Source organism: Desmodus rotundus, chromosome 5 (genome assembly GCF_022682495.2).
Source record: "Desmodus rotundus isolate HL8 chromosome 5, HLdesRot8A.1, whole genome shotgun sequence".
In the NCBI taxonomy this organism is placed as follows: domain Eukaryota; kingdom Metazoa; phylum Chordata; class Mammalia; order Chiroptera; family Phyllostomidae; genus Desmodus; species Desmodus rotundus.
Genome location: NC_071391.1, coordinates 152,301,605 through 152,327,631, shown reverse-complemented (window position 1 = coordinate 152,327,631; position 26,027 = coordinate 152,301,605). Strand labels below are relative to the sequence as shown.

General features: G+C 43.2%; 1 protein-coding gene across 4 annotated transcripts; it reads right to left on the bottom strand.

Moving 5' to 3' along the window:
- Window positions 1-1,536: 1,536 nt before the first annotated feature.
- On the bottom strand, window positions 1,537-25,830 carry GTF3C2 (general transcription factor IIIC subunit 2). Of its 4 annotated transcripts, none has more exons than XM_045189279.2 (22): window positions 25,724-25,830; window positions 25,418-25,555; window positions 22,193-22,251; window positions 20,929-20,999; window positions 14,939-15,209; window positions 14,465-14,777; window positions 13,581-13,866; window positions 11,545-11,639; window positions 10,842-10,919; window positions 10,595-10,693; window positions 9,322-9,549; window positions 9,035-9,146; window positions 8,700-8,808; window positions 7,598-7,623; window positions 7,278-7,407; window positions 5,114-5,258; window positions 4,845-5,006; window positions 4,569-4,656; window positions 4,196-4,324; window positions 3,303-3,455; window positions 3,052-3,159; window positions 1,537-2,539 (listed from the first exon to the last, which is right to left on the bottom strand). In XM_045189279.2, the coding sequence occupies exons 5-22, from the start codon at window positions 15,183-15,185 to the stop codon at window positions 2,321-2,323; spliced, it is 2,727 nt and encodes a 908-aa protein (XP_045045214.1). In that variant the 5' UTR covers window positions 15,186-15,209; window positions 20,929-20,999; window positions 22,193-22,251; window positions 25,418-25,555; window positions 25,724-25,830; the 3' UTR covers window positions 1,537-2,320. The 4 variants fall into 4 exon arrangements, with proteins under 4 accessions (XP_045045214.1, XP_071077675.1, XP_053780888.1 ...); XM_071221574.1 differs by having other exon boundaries at window positions 25,418-25,620; window positions 25,724-25,825; XM_053924913.2 differs by lacking the exon at window positions 25,418-25,555 and having other exon boundaries at window positions 25,724-25,762.
- Between the last annotated feature and the right edge of the window lie 197 nt (window positions 25,831-26,027).

Genomic DNA, 26,027 nt, shown 5'->3' with positions numbered 1-26,027 from the left:
CACGTGATTAACATATGCAAAGTACCTGAAATGGACCACATGCTTAAGAAACACTTGTTTATCCTCTTCCTTCCCTCTTGGGGACACACGGGAGAATAATCTTACTGGAGAAATCTGGGAAGCTCCTTGGTGAAGGTGAAATTTGAGCTGGGACCTTGAATGATGAATAGGACTTAAGTGGCGATGCTAGAAAAGGACACTCCTGGAGGAGGGAATAGTGTGAGAAAAGGTACAAGGAAAAAGTGCAGAAACCCATGAGCAGTATAAAATGGATATATTGGGAGGGAAGGTTAGAAAGGGAGTGGCCTGGAGAAAGGGTTTATACTAGGGAAAGAGCAAGGGCTGAAAGCATCTTCCTGATTTTCTTTTGGAGGTCAGACAGGCTGACACTCAGGAGCAAGAGCAGGGTTGCCAGCACCAACCTATGGCCTCAACAGCATGGTGCCCCAAGTTCCATCTTTTTTTTTACCACTAAAAGCAGGATTTCATAATGCTGTGTCAAGGGACTGCTGTGTAGACTGAGCAAAACTTCTGCAGAAGGAACTTCCCTATCAGTCAGCTCAAAACCAGAACTGGCACAACCTGAGCTGGGTCACAATAGGATGGTGTAATACTTGGCTCCTTTGCACTGACGTGGGATGTGGTCCCTCCCCTACTAATGGTCTGCATTGCCTCCAGTCTGTTTCCACTTCTGTACAGGAAGGGAATTGATGTACTTAGTTCTTTTCTTAGAGGAGATTTTTCTGACAGATGATAAATTCCCTACACTTAAGAGGCAGAAAGCTATTTCCAGATATTTGGCCGATCACCCAAGAGTGCCAGAAGGCTTTTTGTTCCAGGTAAGAACTATACTAATCTCCACTCCCCTCAATGGCAGCTGGCTACATATTTTTCTCTGTAATAGTTCCTGAGGTCATCCGACTACTTACCCCAACCTCAGATTGTTCTACACATTCCAAAACTATGATTTGCCTATTTCTCATTGCTGGGGTATGTCCTTGCTTAGGAAGCAGTGTCACGATCATGAGTCTGCAGGATCCCACAAAAGGATTTTAACAAGATGAGCTGTAATACAGCAGGTCCTCAAATAACATCATTTCATTCAACATTGTTTCATTATGTTGATGATCTCGTAAGATGCCATAGGAACTTAACTCTTGTTTATGTCAATTCACCTATGATAAAACTGGTTTCATTTTATGTCATTTAAGTCACAGAACCACCCTAACCGGTGTGGCTTAGTTGGTTGGGCATCATCTCACAAAGCAGATTTGATTCCTGGCCAGGGCATCTATGTCTGGGTTGCAGGTTCAGTCCCCAGCGGGGGCATGTATGAGAGGCAATGATGTTTCTCACCCTCTTTCTCCCTCCCTTCCCCTCTCTAAAAATAAAATCTTAAAGAAAATTACTGTACTCGGACTCTAAATACCTCCTAAATACAGGTCTGAAATAAAGTAGCTGAACATGTTTAATAAGTCAACAATGTGACAGTATCATGAAGAATCAAAAATCATGACTTATAAAAGAATGATTAAGGTAACTGAAGATATTTAATCTAGAGAAGACTTGGGAAACACATGATAGCTATTTTAAGTACTTAAAAAAGGCAATCAAAGAGAAGAATGACTAGATTTCCGAATACCCATGGTAAAACTTACGGAGGAATACTCTCTGACTGGATATAAAGGAAGATGTTTTAAAACCTGACTGTCTAGGAGTGTTCGAGTAGGGTCAGATGACCAGTGATTAGGAGTATTTCCTAAGCAGGACCAAGTAAGATCTGAGCCACTGTTCTATTGGTAGTATTTGTGGTGTTCCTCAATTAAAGTACTATAAGCAGCTTCAGTCCAATAAATTACTACCTCTTCCCCACACCCCCATGGGCTTGCATGTTGGTTACTCTAAACAGGAAGCTGGGAGCCTTCATGTAGATACCCCTTCCAGTTCTCCAAACATCCACTCACATGTGGTCTCAAAAACACTCAGTACCTTTACTTAGCTTTACCCATTTCACAATATGCTCAATATGAGCAATTTGACTCTCAAGCCTAGGTCAGGCCTGAGTGTTTCTTGTGAGCCATAGTTTTAGGCTAAAGAGCCTTGAGAGTTTGTGGAGGGCAAGGCCCCCTTGCCCACAGGGGGCTGTGATGACAGCAGAAGTCGATGGAAGGAGAGGTATCTAAGGAGCCCTGGGGACGCAGGTCTAAAGGGCCACACCTGGCAGCATCACTGTCCAAGAAGGCCCCAGTTCCCATGGTCTGTGAACGGGGGCCATTTGTTCTTGGCAGACTACATTCCAAGGGTCCTGTGGAGACCACAACTAGGGACTGGGCAGAAGGAAATGGCTGGTTGGACAGAAGCCAGACCCTTCAACAGGGGAGGATGGTTGGAACATGGCATGGAAGTGGGCTTGGCTTTCAAGCTGCATACGGTGGCCCAGTGGAGAGGTGAGTCCACGGATAAAATGGATCCGAACCAGCCCTGACTGCCCCCCAGATATGAGCCAGCCATAGGAGTCCAAGTTTGGGCTGAAACGCACCTGTGAAGAGAATAGAAAACAAAAGAGAGATGCTCATGGTTGGTGGTTAAGGGTGAGTCCTAGCTGTGAGAGCAAGAAACACGGGCCACAGTCTGAAAGGACAGGACCATGAGTGGGTGAGACCGGTAGGAATGAGAAGATAATGAACGTGGTAAGCTCTTAAAAACGAGCTTGCCAGGGCTATTTTCCCTCCTTAGCCCTCTTGGTTGACTTTTCTTTTTTTAAAAAAGATTTTATTTATTTATTTTAGAGGGCGAAAAAGAGAGAGAGAAACATCAATGTGTGGTTGCCTCTCGAGCACCCCCCTGCTGGGGGGCCTGGCCAGCAACTCAGGCATGAGCCCTGTCTGAGAATTGAACCGGCTACCCTTCGGTTCGCAGGCCGGCGCTCAATTCACTGAGCCATACCAGCCAGGGCCTGGTTGCCTTTTCATCTCCCATTTCATGGACCACAAGCCCAGAGTTGGGAGAAAAATGAGAGTGAAGGGTGAAGATGAGAGGCAAGCTTCTTACCTTATGAATAGCTTCCAGAGGCAGCCTGTCCAGGCAGAGCCGAGAGTGCACTTCTCCTTCCTGCATACGCAGCATTGGTTCTCTGTGTAGCAGGCCGTGGAACGAACTCTGGGGAGGGGGCGTATAATAGGAGAAAGCGAGCAGCTTAATTTTGCATCTTTGTGCTGGAACCCTTTAGGGTTTCCTTTTATGTAAGGACTGAAGTTTTCTACTTTTCCAATGCCACACCTATTCCCCTGACCCCAATTTACCAAATCTGTGTCTTGAAAGAGCAAGTAGTGATGGTTGACCGTTTCAGCATAAGTTCGAGCTTTGGGAGGGTTGAGGGCCCCAGATGAAGCAGAAGAGTGGTCTTGACCTTCAGGACTATCCTGATACGGCATCAGATCTGCTTTATATATAGGCTAGAAATGAGACCATGAGATTGGGTTTTGTAAGACTGAAGACAGAATATAAGGAAAGTTAGAGGAGTTCATCATCACCAAGCCCTTATTACATGAAATGTTAAAGGGACTTATCTAAGAAAAAGATGATCTAAACTGAACTGTAAAATGACAACAAACTCACAACTATCAACAACTGAACCTTAAAAAAAACAAAAACTAAGCAAACAGCTAGAACAGGAACAGAATCACAGAAATGGATAACCCATGGAGGGTTATCAGTGGGAAGGGGGAGGGGGGAAAGGTACAGGGAATAAGAAGCATAATTGGTCGGCACAAAATAGACAGGGGGAGGTTAAGAGTAGTATAGGAAATGGAGAAGCCAAAGAACTTATATGTATGACCCACTGATATGAACTAGGGGGGAATGCTGGGAGGGAGGGGAGGTGGAGGGGAATAAAGGGGGGAAAGAAAATGGGACAACTGTAATAGCATAATCAGTAAAATGTACTTAGAAAAAAAAGACTGAAGATAGAATAAAAGTAAAAGAGAAAATTGGTTTGGAGCAGCAGAGACTTAAAGGTGAAGAAAGCAGTACATTCAAACATACGTTCAGACGCACTAGGGTAGGGAATATTATGTGTGACTCTGTACTAAGACTCCCAGGGATGGTAATATGGCTGGGAGGCCTAGTACTAATTTGGAAGGTTGTGGATTAAGACCTAACATATGGTGCTGTCGTTAAATGTTTATATACGTACAAATCTTCGCTCTACAGGTCGCTTGACAGTTATCGGGTTCAATGCCATATCAGGCAATATAGCTGCAATGAGCTCTCCAGATGTATCTCCTGCAGCTATTGTCCCAAGCCAGTCAGATCCTGAAAGACTCTGATAGGAAGAGACAGATTTCATTCATTCACCCAGTCAGGTCTGTGACCTGGTAATAACCGCAGTTACAGGGGGAAGAGACACACACACAAACAAAAGTGAGTTTATCATAACCCACATCCCTGGTGGTACAGTTACCACACACCTATCTTCCATCCAAAACTACTGCCTCTTTCTGACTACCACTAGGTGAGTAAATTAATCATTTTCCTGCATAATGAAGATTTCAAAGAGAGGGGCTCACCCAGACAGTGCCTTTTCGAGGAGCAGTGAAGTAGGCTTTGTAACCAAGGTAACCAGCATCAATATAATGAATTCCACACAGTCCATAACTGTAAGAGAAAAACAAAACTTTCCTTTGTCTAAGATTAGATTCATTTCTTCTCCCCGTGTCCTTCCAGGATTCAAACTTCAACGCACCAACCCTCAACCCTCTTCTCCCCACAATAATCTGGCACACTTTGCACCCCAACCCCTAGTGTCTGTCCCCAGAGCTTCTCCTATCTCCACCCTGCCATACGAGGCATAGCAGTTGTCCTGAGCCACAGTGACGCCATTGTAGGAGGGCAGCCAGGCTAGCTCTGTACTCAAGAAGCGCTTGATAGAGTTTATTGGTTCATAAGTTCGTCGAAGGTCCCAGAATTTGATTTTCCGGTCGCTCCCTGCAGACACTATGAAATGACTGTGGAAGAAATGGAAGAAGAGGGAGAAGATCAAATGTGAAGAAGTGTGGAAGAGTCAGCTTGTCCCAGCTTCCACTGCCCCCACCGACAAACTCTCTATTCCAACCTGTTGGCTTTGCACCACTGAAGACTGCGCACAGCCTGGTCATGGGCTAGGAAACACTGGAAGGGGTAGACCTTCATGGAGCCATCCGAGAGCTGTATTCGCTGCAGGGGCGAGTTAGTGAGAAGGTTCCAGAAAACCACCATTCCTAAGGTAGGGACAGAATGTGCAGGAATTAAGACCGTTTCTCTCTTCCATGCTCTAATTACTGTCTCTATCTCCAATCCATAGATCTGATCCCTCAGGAAATGACATGGGGATCATGATTACCTAGCCAACATACCCTCCATTGTTTAAAGACTCAACCTGATATTTTTAGTTCCATTCTCAACAACAGAAAAGTAATAGTTTAGTCTGGGACCTGCAGTTGAAAGATAGATTGACTGCACTCAGTGAGCTCTACTCAATAAATAAAAGTAAAGGGATTTTGAATGAACATAAACGCTCTAGGACAGGGTCGTCAAATTATATAGTCCCTGGGCCCATCACAGCCTGACACCTGTTTGGTAAATAAAATTTGACAGGAACACAGCTATGTTCATTCATTCACCTAATGTGTATGGTAGCTTTCACTTCACAATGGTGGAGCTGAGTAGTCCCGACAATGGCCAAATGGCCCAAATAACATAAAATATTCACTATCTGGCCCTTTACAGAAATGTTTGCCAACTGTGCTCTAAGATAGAGAATAGACAGGGAGCCCCCAAACAATGAAATATAGAGAACAGAAAACAAATGGACAAATAGAAATTAGCTTGGCTGACCCAACACAAGTTGACCCCTGACCAGGATGGGAAAGGAGGAGGTAATCAAAAATGTAACTTTGATAAAAATAAAAGACAAATTAAACAAGAGAATTTAATAAATAAAATTTAGGAAAATATGTGTAGCTATAACCTCTTTTATATATAAACTCAGGACAAGTAGCACCTATAAACTTTTCTTGAAGAAAATGTATTGACAGTGAATTACAGCTAAACAACATAAATAATTCAAATGGAGGGGGAGGAAGATGAAAGGACTTGTAGAGACCGGAGATTATTGCAATATAAAATAAAGCTTAAATAGCTTTGGAAATTAAGATAGCAAAACGGCATCAAGTTTCATATACCTTGACAATGTAAAAATAGTTATCACCAAAAAAACAGAATTAGGAGACAGTGGGACGGATGATAAGAAGAAATGTACTAATTTCCCTATCTCCTGAGCAGAAAGGCCATTGATGATGTCTAGAAATAAACTAGTTATTTAAAAATGACAACCTAGCCCTGGCTGGTGTGGCTCAGTGGATTGAGTGCTGGCCTGTGGAATGAAAGGTTGGCCCCTGATTGGGGCACATGCCTGGGTTGAGGGCCAGGTCCCCAAGTGGGGGGTGTACGAGAGGCAACCAGTCGGTTTCTCTCCCTCTCTTTCTCCCTTTCCTCTCCCTGTTTCTAAAAAAATTAATATTAAAAAAAAATAAAAACCACCACCCAATACCTCCAACTACTTAATGTTATTTATAGTCTTTTATTTTTCCTTTTCAATCTTAAAAGTATCTTTAACGAACTAATGTCTCTGTGGTAAAGGAACATTTATTGGGAGCTCAGCTAATCTTTCAGTTTCACTTGTCTTTTCTATAAAATTATAATTAAATTTGATACCTTTTAATTTAAAATAGCTTATAGAGTATGATCCCATTTCTTTCTTTTCTTTTTTGTAGTTTTATTTATTTATTTTTAGGGAGAGGGGAAAGGAGGGAGAAAGAGAGCAAGAAAAACATCAATGTGCGAGGAATACATCGATAGGTTGCCTCTCGCACGCTCCCAGCTGGGGACCTGGAGGGCAACCAAAGCATGTGCCCTGAGTGGGAATTGAACCTGTAACCTTTTGGTTCACAGGCTGGAGCTCAATCCACTGAGCCACACCAGCCAGGACTGATCCCATTTATTTTTATCTGTATATATGCACAGAGAATTGCATGACATGATGTTTACCTACTCTATTTTTCTGAATAGAAAAATTCTAGTACCTTTTTTCTTTCTTCTTTGTGTTTTTATTTTACATTGCTGGAATATTTATAACTATGTAATGCTCAACACTGAACCAAAAAGGAAATAACCCAAAACAAGAATATATGAAAACCTAAAGAGCAACAGCTCCTTACATTTTGTTTTGTTTTTTTTACCATTATAGTATCCAGCAGCCAGGTGGTAGTGGGGCCGGGTGGGCATCCAGGCCAGGCTAAGGCACTGACCACACTCCGTGGGGTCCGACAACTGCATAGACCCCACCTGAAGGGTTGCCACAGACTGTACCTGCAGGGATGGAAGAGATGGGACTAGGGTTAGGGATGCCTACTATCTGGAACAAAGACTCAAATTAGTGTTCAATCCAGCAGGAGAGAACGATCTCTCAGAGTTACACTCAGAGTTAGAGACTCATGGAATAAGTAAGGGAGGCTCTAGAAGATGGAGCCTCAGGTAAGGCGGCAGGTTCCTCACTCACCTTATAGATGGAGGGCTTCACTGCATCTGTGAGGGAAAAAGAGAAGTAACAGATACTCTGGATCCAGAGGACTGAGGTCCCAATTAGCCTTGCTCTTTGATCAGCACCCCACCCTTTCAATAATGACCCTTCCTTACACTTTTATCTTTCCACCGTCAAGTATACAAACCCACCCCTCTATGCCTCATTGTCTTCTTTCCTCCTGTTAAACCTGATAGTATCTTTCCTATCAGAATGGCTGGTCCCTCCACTCTGCTCTCTTCTCATCACCCCCCACCTTTTTCATCCCCCACCCTTGCTGTTTGGTTACCAGTTCTTCCTCCTGAATTATTCACTTTCTCTCTCCCTACTGGGTCACTCTCACATTCACACGTAAACATGCACTTTTGTCTCCTATCTACACCAACCAAACAAATCCCTTCCTTTACCCTGTCACGTGTTCCCCTTCACGGCCAAACTTCCCGAAAGAATTGTCTATCCACTCCATCTTCACGTCCTCACCTCCCATTTCCTCCTCAAGCCACTCCTTCACCAGATCACCAAACAAAGGCTGTCTCAGGGTTCAATCTTGGGTACCCTCTTCTTTACTCAGTACAATTAAAAAACAAGTAAGAGCTGCCTTTCCCTGACTTCCTCCTCCTCTTGCTCTTCTTCAGCTCTGTATTTTCTCCCTCTTCACAACAAAGAGAGTGTGTTTTTGTGTATGAGTGGCGGTGAGGGCAGGAGAGGCTGAAGACAAGATTAAGAGTATGGCAGGGGAGACAAGCCCCATCTGTCAGCCTTAGCCTTTAGCAGCTCTTTACACAGCCAGTGAACTGTGGCAGCAAGAGGAAGAGGCCTAAAAGCACAGGAGAACAGGCAAGAGGGGAAGATAACGGTAATGTGCTGGAAGAGTGCAGCTATAGGTCTACAAAAGAACAATAATCGAAGGCTGCTGAAGAGAGGTCACGAACAAAGAGTGTGAAGTCAGAATGGGCGGTGTGACTGTGGAAGGCTTTGCACTACAGTGAGTGGGCCTAGAGGAGTTTCAGAGGAGATGGACAGGCCCTACAAAGCCTGGCCATTGCTACAAAAGCCCCATTCCCCTTGCTGTGCTACTCACCTGGGGGCTGATGTGCCAGCAGAGCCTCAGGATGAGGCAGACTGAACAGCAGCACCTTTCCATCTGAGCAGGCCAGAGCCAAGAGACCCAGCCGGGGCAGGAGAGGAGCCTAGAAGGTGAGACCAGATCTGCACTGAGGCTTGCTGCTTTTAGGAGACTCCCAGAAAACTTTTGAGGTTTCGAGCTTCTGAGGTTTTGAAGATACGATATGGAGTTGCTGGAAAAAACGCCATCCACCACCCTCCAAACTCTGTTCCTCCAACTCTGGGAGCACCCAGGGCCTTTTTGTCCTGGCTCAGAGTCCTAGGGCCATTATAAAGTCAACTGGGAGGTACCTGCCGAGGGGTGCCTGGAAGTTCCCATGCTCCACTGGGGCAGAACTTAAGGTCCCAGACACAGCCGTGGTCAGAAGCGATTCCATAGACAAAGTGAGCCCTGTTGCCAGGACTGAGGAGAGAAACCATGTGGGAGAATGGGTAAAAAGAAGGGACCCAGGGCTGTCAGAGCCTGTCTCTCTTTATCTCATTCCATCCAAGCCCTCCCCCCAACCCAGACTCTGCCCAGCACCATCCTTCTCTCTCCTCAACCACCCTCCCATGGCAATCACCTGGCCCCACCTCACCAGCTTTCGTGCTGCAAGGTCCCAAGGTCCCAGAGCTGGAGTAGCCCAGGGCCCGAATGAAGTTGGCTCAGTGAATGTGTCTCATTCATGTCAGGGCTGGAGAAAAGGGCCACATACTGCGAGGTTGCTGCCCCCTCTGGCACTGGGCACCAGTCCAGAGCCCAGACAGGTCCTCCTGTGAAGAAGGACACATCCCAGCGCTCTGGGTGTGCTGTGATTGAACTAAATCTAGAGAAAAGTCAAAGATGGGGTGAAAAAAGGGGTTAATAAAAGGTAGTAACAACTTTATAGGTGAATGGATAAATAAACTGTGATACATCAATGAAGTATTATTTTGTACTAAAAAGAAATGAAAAGACATGCAAGGACCTTAAAAGCATATTACTAAGTTAAAGAAGCCCATCTCAAAAGTCTAACACTGTATGATTCCAACTATATGACATTCTGGAAAAGGCAAAATTAGAGAGATAATCGAAAGATCAGTGATAGCCAGGGGTTGGGGTTAAAAGGATGAGTAAGTGGAGTACAGAGGATTTTTGGAGCAGTGAACACTCTGTGACACCACAATGATAAATACAGGTTAATAGAATGTGTCCAAACCCACTTAATGTATACTCCAAGAGTGAACCCTAACGTAAACCCTGGACTTTGAGTGATTATGATATGTCAATGTAGGTTCATTGACTGAATAAGTTCATCAAATCTGGTGGGGAATTTGATAGTGGCAGAGGCTGTGTATGAGTAGGGACAGGAGGTATATGAGAAATCTCTGTCCCTTTTTAATTTTCCTGTGAACCTGAACAGCTCTAAAAAAATTAAGAAAAAAGAAGACAATGAGGATAGAGTGGGAACTCCACCGGAAGCTAGTAAGAACTGGCTTAAGCAAGGGCCAGAATATCAAGAGTAGTTTACAGGTGAGAATACTTCTAGCCACCATTTGTACCTCCCTCCTTCCTTCACCTTCAAAGACGTCAGGCTGTGCATTCCAGTTACTAGTGTTCTTTGTAGGGCCAGATGAACTGAGTCGGTAAGACCTTGCAAACAGGTTTGACCCTCAGTCTCCCTGGCTTCCTCAGTCTGGCCAGCAGCAATGAGCACTGCAAATTAGAGGGCACTGACCAGATCTACTTAGGACTCCAACCCCTGGGAGCAACTGGACCAGCACCAGGGGAAGAACAGGGCCAATCTGTCGTCCGTTTCAACATTCATCCTTCCTACTGCCGTCTCATAACATCAGGAAAAGAGATGCAATCCCTTTTGATGTCACCTTCACCTGTTTATTCGATAGAGCGTGCCATCTTCTGGAAGGCCTTCACGTTGTACAGAAAACAGTGGAGACTTCTCCTCCTGGGGCAGGTAGGGAGCTGCCTCACTAGGGGAAGACAAAAGAACAGCAGCCTGAGTCTGGAAGAGTTTCTCCCATTCTAGGGTTCCCATCATAAATCCCGAGTCCTTGGTCAACCTTCCATCCACAGTGGTATCACCCCCTCCAAGGCTTCAAAGATGTCTCTTCAACTTACAGTTCAGATAACAAGTGCCACTTCCAGGCTACAGGAATCCATTCTGCAAACTCCCAGTATGAATGCTTCTGTTCTCGGCTGGAGGGACAGAGGCAGCATCAATGAAGGAGGAGATAAATTCTAGAGCAGTGCTGCCCAATAAAACTTTCTGTGATGATGGAAGTGACCTGGTTTCTGTCCAGTGCACGAACTACTAGCTGGGCACTTCAAACGGGGCTAGAGCAAATGAGAAACTGGACTTCTAATTTTAAATGGCCACATGCAGCTAGTGGCTACTGTATTGGACAGCATAGCTCTAGAGCTCTTGCCTTTGGAACAGTGCCGTTCATTTATTTATTTTCATTTTAAAGATTTTATTATTTTTATTTTAGGAAGAGGGGAAGGGAGGGAGAAAGAGAGGGAGAGAAACACCGAGGTGTGAGAGGTGTATCGATCTGCTGCCTCTAGCACACCCCAACAGGGAACCTGGCCCACAACCCAGGCACGTGCCTCGACGGGGACTAGAAGTAGTGGGCATAGTCTATAGGACGACGCCCAACCAACTGAGCCACACCAGTCAGGGCAACAGTGCCATTTATTTATGAACACACTCAGTGTTCTGCCCTGTGAGTGCCTTCCCTCCTCCCCACAGCCCCACTTCTAGATCATCCTCTGCACTCCACCACCATCCCCTCACCCCTAGCCCCTATTCCCCAAGTCTCACAGGTCCTTGGTGAGATGCAGGCACTTCCAAACAGGAGCCATGACGTGATTTGGTAGGCCATTGGGAGCCATGCCCCGACAGTGTGGCTTCTGCTTCTGGGGACCAAATGAGGAAAGTGTAAGGGGGAAAATTTTTTACACTGGATAAAGTCCCCAGGAGACAGCTTTCCCAGCTTTTACTTTCATTGGGACCAGTTCTGCTCTAACCTTTGCCCCATCAGAATCTTAAGTTTATGTCTTAACCATGACTTCTCTACCTTTTGCTCCTACTCCTCCACCAAAACTGCAAAACCTGTTATCTGCCTTTGATCATCTTCCTTGACATCTCCATGTACTTGATTCAGAGGACTCCCATTTACTTCTTGAAACTCCTGCCCTATGGAGTAGTCTCTCCTTACTCCTCCCACCTTTCATACATTCCTTCGCCAGCTTTCCCTCCTCCGATAGATTTTGTTCATGATGGTATTTCCCAGAGACCTTCTGACTTCTGCTCAACCCTCTATACATGCACTGCTGGTAATTTCACCCCATGTCCCATCATTATACCTGATTATCAAGTGTGACTACCATCATTACTTTTTTATCAAGTTTATATTTTAGTAAACTCAAACTTTACTACGTATCAACTTTTCTAGAAATTCTAGACCCATTCAGTGATGCCAAGATATTAGGGCCTGAAGCAAAAGGAAAATTCAGCAATACAGTTCCTATCTTTATTTAAGGTTAGGCATTTTAGTCATTATAGATTTGTTAAATTAGTTCTGATTTTTTAAAATGTATCATAAATTTATCTTGATTTCTAAGGGATTTTTGTGCTCCCTTAAATGTTACCCTTAAGACAGGCACTGGTCCCATAGGTAGGGTGGGGCAAAAGTAGGTTTGCCTTTTTGAGTAGGTTTACATTTGTGAGTATGCTAAACACAGAGTTTATTCTTGTGTCTTGTACTAAGTATTGTGTTATTTTCCATACAAACTGTAAACCTACTTTTTCCCCACCCTGTAAATGGTGACCAGATGTCCTCAGAAGGATGGCCAATGGCCCATGGGCACCTCCTGTGCTATGTCAGAAAGTGAGCTCCTCACCTGCCCTGCTCACTTTCGCCACTCCTGCACTCCCCACTCTTCCGGTGGTGCTCCCAAGCTGAGTGCGTGAGAGCACCATCTAAGCTGGAAACTCCTACTCCTTCCCTCTCTTCAATTCCCAAGTGCCTTTAATTCTCTCGTATTCCTCTTGAATCTGCCCCCTGGCCCTAGCCACCTTCTTTTCCTTCACTGCTTGATTTGCCGAAGCTGTCACTTAATCGTCAACAGCATATTGACCTGCTTTCTTAACGGACCATGTTATTTTCCTCCTTAAAAACCTTTGTTGTATAGAGTTTTATTTGGGATGATGAAAAAGTCTTGGAAATGGATAGTGATGACAGTTGCACAACATTGTAAATACACTAAATGCCACTGATCTGTACATATTTAAATGGTAAGTTCCCAGTTATATAGATTTTACCACAATTTAACAAATGCATACCTTTGTTGGCTCCTACCAACCTTAGTCCTTTTATCCTCTCCGTGTAATCTCTCCACTACTTTACCCCAGGCCTTATGCTGTAGCCATAATCAATTTCTGGGGAAAACCGATCTTTCTGGCAAACTTCCATTTACATTTCAAGACCTAGCTGACCTACCATTACTCTGTGAACCCTAAGCAGTTAAACGGCCCCCCCACTCCCCCCACGCCATATGCCTAAAGTACTTTGTTTGCTCCTGGTCTAGCATTTACCACACTGAACTTTCTGAGACAGGACTGTCTTACCCACATTTGTGTTTCCTAGTATGGAGGAGATGCTCAATATATGAATGAATGAACTTACTTACTTACCCTCAACCCCTGCAATCCCAAATGTATTTGAAGTTGTCCCTTTCTTCTTTTACCTCTTTTGGCTATTATAGTTACTAGACCAAAGCTTTCCTTCTGGGCACCCTCTCGACCCCCTAACAATCCTACTGTTTCCCCATTCACTTTCTTATCCATTCAGTTACCCCTGAAGTGGATCCTCGCGGGATGCTTCGGGGTACGACAGGCTCAGGTTCAGATGAGCTCTCGCTTGGGGCTTCACTTTCTTCTCCATCTTCAGCCTCAACCTTCAGCACAAAGTCTTCATCTTGTGCAGTGTCAGCCTCTTCTTCTCCGCCTTGACAGGCTGACAGCTGCCCGGGTTTCTTTGGTTTGGTGGGGCTGCTCACCTTGGGGCTCTCAGGACAGGACACTGGAGCCGGCAGGGCTGTTGAGAGCTCTTCAGCCAGTTCCTGAAGATACAGAAGTGCCCTGTGGGATAGGGCAGAGTCAGAGCCATACTCACAAACACTTAACTAAGAGCCCACTTTTCCAGACACTTGGCTGATTCTTATTTCAGTGGATCCTCCCTGTGACCCTCTGAAGTAGCTACTAATTGTCCCTGCCCATTTGTTACATGAAGAAACAGAAATCCAGGAAAGTTAAGTGACTTGGCCAAGATGATTCAGATAACATATGTGGGATCTAAACCAGTTCTTCTAAGTCCCAAGCACGTTTCACTCTATCACAGTCAAAAATCACTGACAGCAAAGAAAACAAAAGGAAAAGCACATATATACTGATATATATATTGGCTGGTAAAATTGCAATGAAGACCTGGGGGAAATTGTGAAAAATGTGATAGGATACAGGGTACAGAAAGAAACCTCTTAGACAAAGTTAGCAACAGATTCAAGTTGCTGTGGTAAAAGCCAGAAGATTGCTCAAGTCCCCAGGACCCAGACACCAACCCCGCTTATGTGATGCCTCATCACATAAGAGAAGAGATGTCTTCTCTTCTCTCCGACACCTGACCCATCCCAATCCCTTTACCCCAGCCCCCTGCACCAAGATGTGCCTCAATCCTTACACTTGGGCAGCCCTTCGGCGGGGCCGTTCCCCAGGTGGGGTCTCAAAGTCTTCAGGGGGTCTCTTTGGAGGTGGAGACTCTGGCTGATCTAGGCCTTTTGATAGTTTCAGCAGCAGCAGCTCTGCCTTGGGCTTTCGACCTCGTTTCTTAGGCATGGGTGTGGACAGAGGGTTGGCTTGCTCTAAGTGGCCAGGAACCAGAGGGACTGTTGGAGGATTAGGTTGTTGGGGGCCTTTGGGGCCTTTCCGTGTCCTACCACCTCTCTTCCGGCCAGGCTTTGAGGCCCTGGGCTTTGACATCTCTGAAGAAAGATCTGTAAAGAAGAATATGGGTCTATGACATGGGTCCAGAGCTCACACCTCTTTAGAACAGACTACATCATACCCATGTTTGTAAGAATTTTGAGCGCAACCTGTTCTCTTTCATCTTAACTAAGCACAGGGAGAGAAAAAGATGAAAGGACAAGTTACATACCTTGCTGTTCCAGTCTAGAAAGGCTTTCCTGTTCTGGAAGGAACTTTTTCTCATCAAGAGAATCCTCAAATCCAGACAAAGGGGTAGGTAAAGACACCTCTATGGAAGCTTCTGTGCTGGTTGTTCCTGAAGTGGTCTTGACATCAAGCTGATTTAGCACCTCTCGTCCAGGAGAGTCTACTACAGTCATGTTCCCCACGGGGCCGGCGTCCCCCAGGGCAACACAGCCGACCCCGCAGGTATCCATCAGCACCCCCTACAATGGCTGTCCCTGCACACAGAGACATATAAATGAGAGGGTGGCAAAAGCTATTGGTACTGGCTCAGAGTTTTCTACTCTCTTTCCCTCGTGCCCCTCCTGCAACAAGAAACCTAAACCTCCTGATCATTCATTCATTCAACAATTCCTAAACATCTTCCATATGTCAGGTACCATTCTCAGAACTGGTGATGTGACAATAAGCAAGACAGACAAGGTCCCTGCCCTCATGAAACCTACATGCTCTTGGAGCTGACAATAAACAAACAGTAATAAAGCTACCATTTATTAAACACTTGCTACATGCCAAGCACTGTACTAAGATTTATTTATTATTTAATTTAAAGCTTGTAATATTTCTTGTAAGCCTATTGCAGTGAATGCCTAGAGCTAACATCCATCTTTGCAAATATTAGTCAAGGAACAGATTTATTTAAAAATCAGGAAAACAATTCTCTAGTGCCCTGTCATCAGCCTTTCACGTGGGTGGGGGAGGTGGTAGGCTTTGAGACAACTAAAGAACATCCTACTACATCAAGAGTTTTCCCATAATGAAGAAGAGACTAAAAAATGGTCATGAATCTTCATTTTCTTCAAACCTAGGAAATCAGCTGCGCAACCATGGACCAAAGTAAACTGAGAGAGAGAAACAAAACACTGACCAAACCAAAAACCTGAGCAACATAGAACTCTGCAAGAGCACAGTTTTTGGCTAGAATAACCTGCTTGTCTGCGACAAAGGGAAAGAGATAACTCAAATCTGAGAAGGGAGCCCCCTCCCCCATAGGTCTGTATATGTCTTAAGGATAAAAAAGTCATTGGCCTCAATAGAAAAGTTTGCTGATAAAAGAACCATAAGAAATGTAATACAAATTAAAATTCACAGCTGTCTCTCTCTTGAAGAAGCCACAGCCTAAGTGGATTATAAACTATAACAATAGCCAACCCTCTAACTCAGGTGCTAAGGACACAACATAACATCACATGCTAAAGATGGAATATAACAATGTCAAAGTCAATAGAGGTCAGTGAAAATCTACCTGAATTGTGCTCTGGTAAACAGCATTCCCTGATAGAACTACTCCATTCAAAATTAGTGATAAACAAAAAGGATCGAAATGGAACCTATGCATAGATACTAATGAAGAAAAATAAAGACACAAGCACATGAAAAAAAAAAAAGAAAAGCACCCTTTCAAAGAAAGACTCCAGGAAACAAAATTTTTCCTCCAAAAAAGCTATGTTTTCAAAAAAAACTCAAGAGACTGTGGAATTCAAGAAACAAGAGATCAAAGTAGAGATAAAACAATGGCAAGGTAAAAAGCCCTAAGGAAAGAAACTGAGTAAAAGAATAAAATCACAGAAATGAAAGCAAAATGTTGAAACTATACTGCTGAAAAGAAAATGAATGATATGAAGGCTGGGTTTGAGAAAAACCACATGGGTTGCAAAGAGTAAAAGCGCTTAGTGTGAGGATGATACACATGGAAAACAGAAAGTAGGAAGCCAACATATGAACAACTGGTGCTCCGAGAGAGAGAAAAAATGGGAACAACAACAAAAACCTACAAAAATTTAACAAAAAACCTTCGTGAAATAAAAAAGATGACTTAAATAAAAGAAGACCTCAGTCTATAGATCCAAAGGGCATACAATGTAAAAGAGAAATAAAAATCAATACAGAATCATCAAGATCAAGAACTATCTTAATGAAAATACTAAATTTCTCCTACAAAGGGGGTAAAAATCAGGTCAGCCTCAGAATTCTCAGAAACAAATGATTCTAGAAGATAAAGAAGCACTAAGAGGATCAAGACAATTCTTTCTTTCTTTTCTTTCTACTTTTTTAATTTTTAGAGAGAAGGGAAGGGAGAGAGAAAGAGAGGAAGAGAAACATCCATGTGCAAGAGAAACACTGGCTGGCCCAACCCACTGAGCCACACCAATCAGGGCAAGAGAATTTTTTACTTAACTGGGATGTCACTCATGTAAAAGCAACAGGATGACATTCTCAACATGCAAGTTTCTAGAAATTTAAAACTGATGCACCCTTACTTTAGCCAATAAAAGATAAATCAATATAAAGGACTTTCTAACGTAGAAGCTATGGTATAAAATTAGAAGCAAGCATTTAACAGTGGCACATCAATTGAATTTCAACAACCATGGTAACTACAGCTATAAAACAGGCTCTCACTTAGAATTTTTAAATGCCCCACAATGTAAAAATATTAGTATTCTGGTCGTAGTGGACTAAAACAAAAGAAGTATCCTCATTTTGTTTCTAAGTTTGGTAAATTGAAAACATGTAGATGTTATTAATACCATTTAGATGTTTATAGAACTAAAAACAGTACACTGTATTGTATTCCGAAATACCTTGTAGGCCATAAGAACCAGAAGGAATTTTTTAGCAAGACCATACAATCAACGTAAAAGATTAAAAATAAAGGACACAGCCCTGAGACTGGTGTGGCTCAGTGGATTGAGTGCTGACCTATGAACCAAAGAGTCACTGGTTTGATTCCCAGTCGGAACACATGCCTGGGTTGTGGGCCGGGTTCCCTGGTGTGGGGCATGTGAGAGGCAACCAAACATTGATGTTTCTCTCCCTCTTTCTCCCTCCCTTCCCCTCTGTCTAAAAATAAATAAATAAAATATTTAATAAATAAATAAAGGACAAACATACAACCCTGTTAAGATGGCAGAGCAAAATAAAATATTTATTAAACAATAAACATAATCAGATAAATTCATCCATTAGAAGATTTGGGTTGATTTAAAAAGCCAAACAACTATATGCTTTTTGAAAGGTGTCTAAAACAAAGGACCTCAAAAAGCTGAAGTAAAAGATGAATTAAAATATAAAGGTCAACATATCAAAATTACAACTTAACTACAGAACAAACATCATTCATAACCACCAGAAACTGAGTTGAATGGAAGTTCTACAACTATGGAATTAAAGAAGAAACCTCATAAAAACTGGTACGAGGGGCAGAGAGAAACGCAGAACAGGCTCACCCACACCAAGTGTGACAGATAAAAATTGGGAAGGATACCTCAGAGCAAGCAGTCCCAGCCCCGGGTTTCAGGGCCAGGAAGATAGGTCCCCATAACTTCTGGTTGTAAAAACCAGTGGGGATTGAGCCCGAGGAAGATGGAAACTGCTGTAGTCCCAGGCAGATCCTCTTAAAGGGCCCACACACAGACTTACTCAGACTCATTCCCTCTGAACTCCAGCGCAGACACAACAGCTTAAAAGGCACCGGAGACATATGAGGGGTAACTGAATTGTCCGACATCAGGGAGAGAACTAGAAGGCACCTTTCTCCCAGACATAGTGCAGGCAGAGGCCATTGTTCCTTTTCTGAGCACTGCCCCTCCGCCCCCACCGGTAGGCCCTGTGACATATCTGATGCTCTATCAACCAGGCTCACACTGTTTGCCCCCCTGTTGGTGATTCCCTGAGGCTCTGTCCCACCCAACTTTCAGGCCCAACCAAGCTGTTTCCAGTGCTTTTCTATACAAATGGTTTGTCTTGGCTCATGCTTCAGATTTTCCTAAACTCTCTCAAACAAGGAGCATCTGGCCTCACCAAGCCCCATACCTCTAATTGGCCCCAGGCCCAGCACTAGCAGCAGCTGGCTTTGGTTCACAGCTTGGCCCCACCTGGGCACCTCCAAGCCCAGCACACGTAGCAACCATTTGCAGATCACTTTGTAGCTTATGCTGGGTGGCTCCTGACAGAACACAGGCAGGGGCTCGTCTTGGACATGCCAAGGCAGGGGCTGGTCTTGGACATGCCAACAGTAATCAAGGCTCAACTACAACAGGGGGTATGCACAGCACACACTGTGGGCGCACCTCGAGTATCCCAGCTTAGGTGATAGGAGAAGCTGTGCCACTGGACCCTAGAGGACACCTATACATTAGACCACACTACTAAGACACAGAGTCAAAGCAGCTCTACCTAATACATAGAAACAAACACAGGGAGGCTGCCAAAATGAGATGAGGAAACATGTCCCTAGTGAAAGACCAAAACACCAGAAAAAGAACTAAACAAAAGAGACAAGCAATCTACCAGATGCAGAGTTCGAAACATGGTTATAAGGATCCTCAATGAACCCAGCAAGAAACTCAACAGCATAAAAAAGATGCAGTCAGAAACGAAGACTGCACTAATTGAAATAAAGAACAATTACATGGAATCAACATTAGAGTAGATGAAGCCAAGAATCAAATCAGCAATTTGGAACATAATGAAGCCAAAAACAACTAATAAAAACAGCAAGAAGAGAAAAGAATCCAAAAAATGAAGATAGTGTAAGGAGCCTCTGGAACAACTTCAAGCATACCAACATTTGCATCATGGGTATGCCAGAAAGAGAAGAGAGAGAGCAAGATATCGGAAACCTATTTGAAAAAATGAGAGACAACTCCCCTGACTTTGTGAAGGAACTAGACATACAAGCCCAGGAAGCACAGAGAATCCCAAACAAGATGAACCCAAAGAGGACCACACCAAGACACATCATAATTAAAATGCCAAAGGTTAAATACAAAGAGAAAATCTTAAAAGGAGCAAGAGAAAAGCAGTTAGTTACCTACAAGGGATCGCCCATAAGACTGTCAGCTGATTTTTTCTCCAAAGAAACTTTGCAGGCTAGAAGGAATTGGCAAAAAATATTCAAAGTGATGAAAAGCAAGGACCTACAACCAAGATTATTCTACCCAGCAAAGCTATCATTTACAATCAAAGGACATATAAAGAGCTTCCCAAACAAGAAAAAGCTAAAGGAGTTCATCATCACCAAACCATTATTATTTGAAATGTTAAAGGGACTTCTTTAAGAAAAAGGAGATCAAAAACATTAACAATAAAATGTCAGTAAATACGTTTCTAACAACTGAATCTAAAAAACAAAATAAATAAGCAGAACAGAAACAGAATCAAAGATACAGAGGACATTTTAATGGTTGCCAGATGGGAGGGCGATCAGGGGATGGGTATAAGGTTAAAGGATTAAGTACAAATTGGTTGTTACAGAATAGTCATGGGGATGTAAAGTACACATAGGGAATATAGTAGCCAAAGAACATATATGCTTGACCCATGGACATGGACAATGGTGTGGGAATTGCCTGAGGGAGTGATGGGGGTCTGGATGGAGGGGAAGAATGGGGGAAAAATTTGGGGCAACTGTAATAGCATAAGCAGTAAAATATAAATTAAATACAAAATATACAAGTTAAATGTAAGCAAAAAGAAAAACAAGAATTTTGATGGTAATAGCGAAGTTAAATTCAGGGGGAAAAACATTAAATGGGACAAAAACGGAGTACTTTATAATGAATAAAACTTGAAATCATATAAAACATAAATGTCACGAACTTTTAGACATCAAATAACATAGCATCAAAATACATAAAGCAAAATCTTTAGGAAATACAAGAACTACTTCTTTTAATCACTGGCAGTTCCAGTAGGTAAGGACAAAGAAAATGTGAATAAAATTATTACTGCCTTCTCTATTGGTCAAGGTTCAGCTACACAGAACAGAATACTGTCTAGTTAGTTCAAGCTACAAGGGATTTATTAAAAGAGCAGTGCCCAATCTTTTTGGCACCAGGGACCAGTTTCATGGAAGACAATTTTCCACAGACTGGGGCAGGGGTGGAGGGGGATGGTTTAGGGACGATTTAAGAACGTTACATTCAAGCTTACCTGCTGCTGTGTGGCACTGTTCCTAACAGGCCTGAACCGGTACTGGTCCGCGGCCTGGAGGTTGGGGACCCCTGTAAAGGGTATTAATGGTTCACATCAGTGGTTCTCAAAGTGTGGTCCCAGAACTGACAGTCTCAGCATCGCTGGAAAATTTGTTAAAATTCCAATTTCCAGTCCTACCCCAGCCCTACTGAATCCAAAACTCTGGGACCTGGGGGCAGCACTAGTTATAACAAGCCCTTCAGGAAATTCTAATGCACATTCAACTTTGAGAATCACCTGCACAGAAGATCATTGGGAGGGTTGGGAGGAAAAATAAGTTTAGGAATAAGGGCTTGTCAAATTAGAAAGCTGTTTTACAGCTGCTGATTCAACACATGGCCTCTCCTATGTCATGATGCGACCCACTTGCTGAATCAAGAAGCCCTGCCACAGCTGATGGGTCCAGCTGATGTTTGCCCTGCAAACGGAAAATGACCAAGTAAATGGGGAAGACCCTTCTCTGGCTCCCAAATCCAGAACCAATTAATTGCCATAATCTGCACAAGCAAAATGCATACCTGCTGGCCTGCCTCTCTCCTCTCTAATTTCAGGTCCAAATTTGAGTTCTCCAAGAGCACATCTGATCGACAAGACTTAAATCCTATTCAGAATCTCAGATGGCAAATTTCCAGGAATGAAATTTCTAGCTCTCTGGGCTCTCAGGTGGAGGGTGCTCGTTCTCTCACATCCCACTTACCCCAGGGTAGAAAGTAGGACCGGGGTCTTCTCAATTCCTCTCCAATGCCACTTCGTAACAAATAGCCCTTCTCCTCTTGTAAAAACCTTGTTTCTTTGAAGCTTGTAACATTCAGCTAAAGCACTGCTAATCACTCCATTGTCACACTCTGGACCTTGTCATCACATAAAACCTTTTAACCTCTAAAACCACTAGGACAGCCACTATCCGATCACAACCTCCCATCATTACAGCTAGATGACTCAAGTACTGCCATTATATCTATTCTTCAACCACATCTAGCCATGATCCAGTGATCTCTCCAATTTCTCCCTATGGCAACCACATGCAATCCAGCTTCGATTTCTTCATTTTAATCAGACTCTGTATTGCCATTATGAACTTCCTTTCTCTCTTTTCTGTCCAGAAGTCCACAGTTCTGGCAAAATTAGAGCCATGGATGACCCAATCACCTATTTTCTCCATTGTGTGTATCTGAGACGCCCAAGGGCTAGCAATCAGACTTTCTCTCTTAGTCAGTCTCACCTCCTCTCTCTTATATTGTCTGATCCCCTGGTTCTCAGCAGGAGACTGTCCTCTGGATTCTGAAACAAAACCCAAAGCCATTAGATGGGGAATACTTAGATTTCTTGTCAAGTAGCCTAATCCTCTCTGCATCTGAAATGCTCCCTCGTCCACTTTCTAAGGCCACACCTTCCACTAGTGTGAGGCCTCATTTTCCCCCTTTTATGGAAACTAGTCATTTATCCTTTTCCTTTTTATGGGCTCCTTCCAAAGAGCATGTAAGTATGTTTACAATTCTCATCTAAACACACATACAATTATCCTTCAACCCACAGTCCTCCTCCAACATCTCCCTCCTCCCTCTCACAAACTTTTGAAAGAGTTGTCTGCCCTTACATTTTAATTACCCTGCTTTCTCCTACCTAGGATATTGCCCCCAACTCATCCTGGAAGCTAAAAGTCATCAGTAACTGCTGTCAATTAATGCAGTCGACACTTCTCAGTCTTGTTTAACTTGACCTCTCAGCAGCACCAAGGCTACTTACCATTACTTTCTTGAAACATTCTCTTTTCTTGGGAAGTACTTCAGGTGCAGTAACCTTTCAGATTTTTTACAAATGCTCCTCAATCTTTTACAATTGTCTCTCTCACATCTATTTGGCAGCTTTTTTTGGCTTGTTTGCAAAGTCATCTCTTTTGTATTTCTAAAACATTCAACTTAGTTTACTTTCTTTTCTTTTTTAGAATTGTTTTATAAAACTTTTAGGTGATATAAAATATTTATAAATATGTAGAATATATAAAGAATAACAGTAAAATATCTGTATCTGACATGTTTCAACTTTGTTTTAATAAATATTAATTCTTTCATACTCAAATTTCTTTATAATTTAAATATATAACACAATTATATAAACATAATGACAAACCAACGGGTATAAACAGATTCGGGAACCAATACAATGACTTGGCAAGCATTTAACTCAACTAGTGGAGGTAGAGTGATCGGGTCCATAGGCGAAAACCCTAGGTGGCCGCTACCATTCAGTTTCTGTATGGGGCTCTATATGCTTTACAAAGGAAATGGCTAATGTCAGTGAACGTGGGAAAGTTAAATGGAGATAGGCCAAGAGAACTTCTATACTATACGTCTTACAGATTTTTCCTATCAGTACGCATATATTTATCTCACTCTTCTTGGTTACTATATGGTGTTCTACAGAATTATAGTTTACTTAGATATTTTCCATTTAAGGACAACTGAGTTATAACACTATTACAAATAATAATGCAATGCATACTCGAGTACAGATCCCTTCATTAATGATAAATTATTTTCTAGAATGAGCATCTGAGGTGGAATTCTGAACTGAGTTGAAGGGTATGCACATTTTGAAATTTAACAGATACTGCCATGCAGTTCACCCAAATAGAAGCAAATATATTTCCACTAACTATACCTAACCATTTTAACACACCCTTGCCAATTTTTAATTTTTGCTCCTCTGATGGGTGAAAGAATTCTTTCTTATTTTATTTTCACTGACCTGATCACTGGAGTTAATTTCTTTTTGTATGTTGGATATCTATATGTCTTTTATGAACTGTCTGTACCTATAACTTGCCCATATTTCTAATAGAGCACACTGATCTTTTTCTTACTGATCTGTGGAGTTATGTTGTTTATGTTGCAAATATTTTCTCTCTGTACCTACTTTTCTTTTAACTTAGTTTATAATGTTCTTCCTAAACTGAACTTAAATACTGTGAGTATTTCTCATAGTATTATTATAAGGTTAAGTTTCTCAACCTTATCCTTTACGCCTTCTGTTTCTTGTGTCTTAAAAAGGCATTTTCTACCCCACTGACATAAACATATCCTATTTTATTCTAATACTTTTTTCCTAAATTCAAATCTTACATGTAGCTCTTTGTCTAGAATTTTCTTATGGTAAGCGATATGAGTTTTTACTTATTTCCTATCATCCCTGAAAGTGTCATAAGACAGGGATCTTGCCCATCTGATTCACTATTGTATCCAGAACCTGCTACATGGTAAGTGTAATAATTAAACTATGCTGACTGAATGACATTCTCAAGGTACAAAAATCCCTTTCAAAGATTCACTTCATACAGAAGGCAGCAAGCAGCAGGGTATGGTGGTTAATTTCCATTTATGATTTCACAATACAAATTTTGGACACAAGAAAGAAATGTTTAGCAAATTTGTACTGGAGTTTATAAAATTTTACTTTTGCACCCCAACTTGTCTGGTTCCCAAGATACTCCAAGTTGCCTGCCTGACCCCGGCCAAGGAAAATAATTAGATGACACTGTTCCCCAACATGGAATCACTTTAAACTCATTGGTCTAATACACTGTTTCCTAAAGTGTTCCTATGGCACAACTGATGGTATGCAAGGTGATTTTTAGTAGTACAAAATTTAACAACTCTATTTGACTAATTGTGTTTTTATTTTAACTTGTTTTAAAAAAAACTGTAACAAGCCCATGAAACCCATGGGCTCACCTATATTGCTTAAAGCACTTAAACTTTAAAAATAAATCAACTTAAAGAAAACTCTTGCCCTGACCAGTGCGGCTCAGTTGGTTGGGCATCCTCCCGCAAAACGAAAGGTCACCAATTTGGTTTCGGTCAGGGCACATGCCCGGGTTGCAGTTGGGTCCCCGGTCGGGGCGAGCACAAGAGGCAACCGATGGATGTTTCTCTTACATCTATCTTGCTGTCCCTCTCCTTCTCCTTCCCTTCCCCTCTAAAAATAAATAAAACATGTTAAGAAAATAATTACACAGTTGATGAGAATGGATGGCAAAAATTGAGGACGGCACAGGAATGCCTTAAGTTTGTGTAACAACATGCTGCTGGGGCGAAGAGGCTTGGCCATACCCTACACCACTGTTAACAAAGTGAGTTATCACTGCGTGGGGTTGAAGTGTCACCTCTGCCTTCCCCGGCAGAGAGCCAACTTGCCAAGGAATTAAAGGGCTAGACAGGGAAACGTAACTGGCCCTTGACTGCGCCAATGAGGTTGCAGCGCGCGGGGCACAACCCCCAGGGTTAGAAGAACCTCAGCGAAGAGGTTGGGACACAGCAGAGTGAGGAGATTGACCCGCAACTACTATAGGGGTGACCACCTGCCCTCCCTCAGTCCTGGGCGTGGGAGCAGCTTTCACCACTAGCCCGTGCCTGAGGTCAGCCCTGAATTTCTCAGGTTGAAGACTTACTGTAGGTTCGCAGAGTCGAGGGAGGTAATTAATGTAAGCAGCACCGAAGCCGGGACACAGGATGTCGTGTTACGGACACCGCGTGGGGGAAGAAGGCAAGACCCTTGGTTAGCAGAGATGGGTGATGCACTCTTGCCACTGTGGGGAAGGAAGTGGGGAGCATGATGGTTTCTGTAGCAGCCCGGGGGCTGGAGGTCGCGATGCTGTGCAGAGATGGAATAGCGGAGCCAATATCTTAGCGCTACAGAAAAAGGAGGTGGAGTAATCGCGGGACCCCCCCCGCACAACCCATGGCGGTACACTCACCCTCAACCAAAGTCCTTCCGGAAGTCCAAGTTCGAAGATGGCGCCGCCCGTCTGGTCGCGGTCTTATGACGCAATCCGGTAGCTACAATTCATTGATGCCCCACCCCGGCCGTCGACGCCAGTGCACAAGGTAAACACGTGAGCTTGTTCCGGAGTTTGTGCCCCAAGACGTTTTCTATTTCAGTAGGTATTCCATAATGCAGTGCGGCGGGAGTTCCGTACGCTTTTGAGAGCCGGCGATGCTCCTGACTTTCGCGGCGCAGAAGACGCTGCACGGCCTTATGGGAATTGCAGTGTCCAGAAG